This window comes from Urocitellus parryii, chromosome 4, assembly GCF_045843805.1.
Source record: "Urocitellus parryii isolate mUroPar1 chromosome 4, mUroPar1.hap1, whole genome shotgun sequence".
In the NCBI taxonomy this organism is placed as follows: Eukaryota; Metazoa; Chordata; class Mammalia; order Rodentia; family Sciuridae; genus Urocitellus; species Urocitellus parryii.
In genome coordinates this window covers 30,635,596-30,641,595 of record NC_135534.1, presented here as the reverse complement: position 1 = coordinate 30,641,595, position 6,000 = coordinate 30,635,596, and the positions used below count along the sequence as shown (strand labels likewise).

General features: G+C 51.4%; 1 protein-coding gene across 20 annotated transcripts in view; it reads left to right on the top strand.

Annotated features, from left to right (window-relative positions):
- The first annotated feature begins 1,112 nt into the window (after positions 1–1,112).
- Positions 1,113–6,000, top strand: part of Cd44 (CD44 molecule (IN blood group)) — an 84,231-nt gene continuing 79,343 nt past the window's right edge. For all 20 annotated transcript variants that reach the window (XM_077798144.1, XM_077798141.1, XM_077798143.1 and 17 more), the window contains exon 1: positions 1,113–1,314. In XM_077798144.1, coding sequence (XP_077654270.1) covers positions 1,242–1,314 — 73 coding nt within the window. In that variant the 5' untranslated portion in view covers positions 1,113–1,241. The remainder of the gene's footprint in view (positions 1,315–6,000) is intronic.

Below are 6,000 nucleotides of genomic sequence, written 5' to 3'. Positions count from 1 at the left end.
GAATATGATAATCTCTGTCCCTCCTCGAGATTTATTGGCCAGGATAAGGGGGGAAAGTGGATTAAGATTTGCATAAGCAGTATATGTAGAAGCAAGAAAGAATTTGGATGAATGAGTAGATGAATGAGAGGATGGATAAAATGATAGGTGGTTATGTTGATGGATGGCAGATGAGTGGAGGAATTCATACATAGGTGGATGAATGGAGAAGAGGGATGGAGTGGAGGGATGCAGTGGAGTGGAGGGATGCAGGTTCATGAAGAAATGTGGAAAAAGATGTATGGAATGATGGATAAGTTGTATGGTGGATGAGTGGAAGAACTAGTGGTTGGATGGATGGTTGGATGTGTGGTTGGTCTAGTGGATGTTGGGAAGGCGGATGAACATGGGTGGATACTGGATGGACAGAAGGATGGATGGGAGGATGTAAAGAAAGATGGTAGATTGATGGATGGGTGGGTGAAAAGCTACTTGGGAGGATGAATGAGTGTGTAGGGGAGTGGAAGGACTGAGGTATCATCCCGGGACCTGAGAATGAACAACACATGGATTTGAGGAGGCAAATTCCAGCCCGTGGCTGGCCATCACTAGCTGCCCCTGACCCATCTGAGCAACACGGACTTCACTACTCTCTTAGGGGAAGAAGGATGAGCGCTCCCTCAAGCTCTCCACCCCTCACTCCTCACCCTGGCCCTGGAAGCGCCATCTGGGCAGGATCAACCCACTGCCCCAGCTCCTCTCCCAGGATCTCCAGCCGCCCGCCCGCCGGGGAAAACCAGAGAATCCTTCCCAGCCTGACTCAGAGAAATTTAGCGGGAAAGGAGAGGCCAGAGGCAGAGCTCAGCGGGGGAGACCCTGGCGTGCGTCCGGCGGGTGGGCGCCTCCAGGCAGTGCCACGGTCCCTTCCCGGCAGCTCCGATTTACAACTTCCATTAAGAACCGGGCGGGGGCGGAGGGCCAGGGCCGAGGAGGGCTGGTACGTCTTTAAACCGCTGCTGGCTGCTTAGTCACAGCCCCTCGCTTGGGTGTGTCCTTCACTCGCTCCCTCCCTCTTAGGTCACTCTTTCAACCCTGGAATAAAAACTGCAGCCAACTTCCGAGGCGGCCTCATTGCCCAGCGGCCCCCAGCCTCTGACAGGTTCGGTCCGCCCTCGTCGCCGTGTCCTCCGCCCGCACCCCGCCCCGCTCCCCGGAACCCCCCAGCTCCACTTGCTTGCTCTCGCGGTTCGCGCACACACACCATGGACAAGCTCTGGTGGCGCGCAGCCTGGGGACTCTGCCTCGTGCAGCTGAGCCTGGCGCAGTTGCAGATCGGTGAGTGACCGCGGCCGTCGGGGCCGGCGGAGTGGGAACCCAGGACAGCGCCGCGGGAGCCCCGCGGGCAGAGTGGCCCTGGGGGACTGTAGTCCAGAGGAAGGCGAGCGACTTGGATTGGATTCTGGAAAGCCGGGCTGGGATTGGCGCTGAACTGCCGGTAGACTTTGCTGGTGGGAAGCACCGTTGTGTTGAGGAGAACGGGGAAAGAGAGAGGAGGCTTTGCTGGGCAGGCTGCCCGCTCGCAGTTTTGGGTGAGGTCCTTAGGCTGGAGCACATGGCCGCAAGTTAACTGTACTCCTGGATGCTTAGCTGGTGTCTGGACTAGCAGGCTCCTGCGCCCAAGGGCTCTCTGAGCCCCACAGGCTGTGGTTGACAGGGCAGAGCTAGGCAGGGCAGGGGCAGGAGCTGAGCAGGTGCTGGCACTGGGACAGGAGGGGTAGGAGCCTGGGTAAGGTGGCCACGCACTTAGAAGCCCTTGGCAATGAGCTTTCCAGAAAGACAACTGGGAAAGTGAGAGTGGCTCCCCACTGAATCTGGTTTCCCAAGCCCTTATCGCCCCTCCAGTCACTGACCACCATAACTCTTGTGGAAACTTGAACCAGCTCTGAGGCCAGGTCTGGATATCTGTGAGGGTTCAGCCCCGGCAGCTGGGCAGCGGCAGGGAGACTGTATAGGAGAGGCAATGACTGGGCCAGCTGCGACCTCCTGGTTCTGCCAATCAGTCAGGGAAAATCCAAACAGGATAGGACTCCTGTTCCCTGCCTGGGAGCCTCGGAGCTGGAGGGAGCTTGGATATCAGGGTAACATCAGGGACCCAGAGGCTAAGGTTCCAGTATCCCATCCAGAGGAGATTGGGGGCTTTTGGTGGCTGTAGAGGGGAGGGGCTGCGAGGTATTCCAGCATGGCTCAACTCCAAGTGTTCCCTCTCTTTGTCTATATATGAACAGATAATTTTTACATGACCGATTTGCTTATCACCAGCAAAATTAATTTTTCTTTCAAGTTGTGCCAGCTGGGTCACAGAGACAGCTCAGCCTACAGTTAATTCTACTCAGCAAATACTTATAAAACCCAGTTCTTAGGAATACCAAGAAAGCAAAAGACACAACCCAACCTGTGGGATCTAGAATTTTGATTAGGTGGGATCTAGAATTTTGATTCCTGGAACAGAAGCAATGCAAAAAAAATGATAACAACAACAATAATAGCGCTGTGGTAGCACTAGTCACTGTTGTACAATTGTGTTAAATCCTTTACATATGTTATCTCATTTTACCCTTGCAATAGCCTGGTGAGAAGTACCCTGGTGAGAAGGCCCATAGGAGGAAAACAGAGGCTCAGAGAGGTTAGGTGACTTGCTGAGGTTACACAGCCACAGGTGGTACTGAATATGAACTCAGGTTCATTGAGTTCTGAAGCTTAGGCTTAGAATATGTTAGAATGTACTCCAGGATGGGCGAAGTTGGGTAGGATTTGGGGCAGGAGTAGACCAGAGGCCACAGGGAACTGGAGTTCCAAGGGGCCTTTGAAAGGCAGAAATGCTCATTATGGGAGGGGAGAGGGCAGGAGCCCTGGGCCCAGCCTCGAAGAACAGAGGCCGGGAAGCTTTCCTGAGGCTTCCAGGGAAGGTTGCTGGCATGTTACCCACCGGTGGTGTCTTCTGCTTGGTCTCTGAGTATCTTGATTCTTCTCAGCCTGTCTCCTTCTAAAGGGCCCTGTCCCCAAACACTCCTGACCCTTGGGGCTCTGCCAGAGACCAGCAGGCTCACTCCTGCCTCGCATTTCCCTGGTCTCTTTGGGTGCATCATTCACAGAAGTGCCAGCTGCAGTGAGCACCTGGGTCCTGACTTCCCTGTGCTTGTGGAGTTGTTTAAAAGGAACTGAGACTTGAAAAGGAGACAGGACTTAACGGCAGACCCAGGGCTGGATAGGCAGAGGCGGAAGAAGAAGGAAGGGAGAGGAATGGAAAGGCACCGCCATGGCCCATTCTTGGGTGTGGAAGACTCTGGATGACCATGAAAATGGAAAGGGGCAAGGCTTTGAGCAGAGGAAAGAAAGGTCCAAACTCTGCATCAGAAATCAAAAAGCGTAGCAATGGTCAAAGCTCCTTTAAGCACCTTTGAACCTAGAAACTCAGAGTTGGAGAACAGGTGCCTTGAATGAGGTGTGGGGAGAAGAAAGTGGCCTTAGAGGCGGAGGAGTCCTCTGTACACCCATCACCTTCCTCTGTGGTGAAAGGTCAGTGCTAGGGAAAGAGGGGCGCCTCTGAGAACCCTGCTGCCTGGGGATGGCCGGTACCCTTCTGCTCCCCTGGGGCTTAGAGACGCCGCCCCCTGCTGGGAGCCAGGGCTTTGGCTGTGTTCCCATGAGAGGAAACCAGGAAGCAGAGCTGCATCCCCTTGGGGCTTAGCATCGATTAATTCAGTGATTCCCCTGGCACACCCGGGGCATCCTGAACACGCTTGGTGTGAGTACATGTGTTGGAGGCTGCAGCCTGCAGGAGAAGGGTCTATTTTCTTCCAAATCTTCCCACGTGGGAGGGGATGCTGGACCACATGAAATTCCTAGTTTATGACACATCCCCTTCCATTCATTCAAGAAATATTCCCTGATTCATTGTCATAAACTCAGAGAGGGGGACTCTAAGCATCATTTAGGGAAACACATACATAGACACACACACACACACACTCACATCAAAAAATCCCTTCTTTTTCCCAAGGAGGAAGTAGACCATGAAAGAGAGGGACTAGTGACTTGCCCTCTGAGACTGATTAGGGCAGGGTGCCCTTCATACATTTGGTCTCTAAAATACCTCTATCTTGGAGGTCTGTAGGAGGCCGCCCCAACCCTGCCAGGCGCTTGTTTAACACCTTAAATACTGTCTTACCACTCATTCCAAGTCTGTAGTTTGCCCCCACAGTAGTTCTGTTTGAGCTTCATAAAGAATGATAATAAGAAGGGAGGCTGGGGGAGGAGGAGGGAAACACTGGGGGAGAATAGTGACCAAATTTTATGGCCACAACATGAACATGTACAAATATGTAACAAAGAATTGAATCCATTATTATGTATGATCATAATGCACCAATAAAAATAGGAATGAATATATATGTTCATATATGTTCCTATTCCATAATATATGTATATAATATATTCCATTATATATATATATATATATATATATATATATATATATATATATATATATACACACACACACACATATACACACACATACACACACACACACACACACACACACACACATATATATGTATTATGGTAAAGCAAGTTCATGCTCAAGAATAATTCCGCCTTGTCCTGGGGCCTCTGTTGCCTCCTGAGACATCTGTGGATGCCGGTTTTAAAACCTGGCACTTTGCTGTTGTGCCAGATGGTTCTATGCAAAGCAGGGTCCTAAGTTTCTAGGAAAATGGCACTCACTAAGCACCAATTCTATGCTAAACATTGAGCTGGGGTTTGCCATGAGTCTCTTACGTAAACCACACAGCAGCCCTATGCATGATTGCGTTCTTCACTCCATTTTCTTGATAAAGAATTTGAGGCTCCAACTTCGCCCATCCTGGAGTACATTCTAACATATCCTAATTTGACTTGCCCAAGGATACAGTGGTAGAGTCATGATTCCCCCGTGGTCTCAAATCCCCCCAGGTTGAACCTTAGGGCCTCTGCTCCGTCCATTCATTACTTGCCTTTGGAGAACTTTGCAAACGGTGTGTGATCCTCCCATCCTCCTGTCTTCCGAGGCCAGCACAGCCTGGCATGAATGGCTTTGCCCTCCACCCTCAGGCTGGTTTTGGATTCTCAAATACCCTGCCCTGCCCTGCCCTGTCCTGACTCGTCACTCTGCAGGCCTGGCCACAGCTGTCAGAGATGTCAGCCTTCTTAGTTGTTGCTAAAATAAGTCAGTCGATTCCCTTATCAGAGTCCAGCTGCCCTTCTAGACATGCTCTCATTTGCAAGCTTGGAAAAAATGGAGAGGTTGCTCCCTAAGAGACAAGTCAGGGCAAAGGCCTCTCCTGAAATTGAGAAAGAGGCCCTGCAGATGCTCTCACACTGACCTTGCAGGCGCTTCTTATGCAGCAACCCACAGGGCCCTTGGTCACATGCTCATTAGCAGGTTCTACCTGCCCCTGGCTGACATGGTTCTCTGCAAAAGTCAAGGATTTTGAGCCCAAACCAGTGTGGAATGCTAGGTGACATGGAGCCACCCAAGAGATGGTGAATCAGCCTGGAGTCTGCTGATGGTCAGGAGGTAGCAGGAGGCCAGCGGGGCCTCCCCAGCAGCCCAGCCAGGGGCTGAGGAAGAGATTAGCTGTGGCTGTTTCCCCAGTACCTCTGTTTTAGTCAGCTCCACCCAGACCCTGAAAGGGAAGTGATTCTTGTGAAGGAAGGAGCTGAAGCAGGTGGCGGAGTCTGCCTCCCACAGCGTCGTTTTCAAAGGGGATCTTTTGGGCCCCAGAGAGAAATTCTGGGGGTTTGCACAGTGAGATGCCAATGACTCAATTTCCGTTGTGTTCTCTGCTTGAATGAGGATACGAGTGTTCTTGAGGGAGAACTGGTTCCTCCCATTTGAAATTTAAACCCTACTCTCCACTCATGGAGCAGATGAAAAAAAATTTTTTTTTTAAACACTCCCCCAAACTGGGTCTGAGAAGC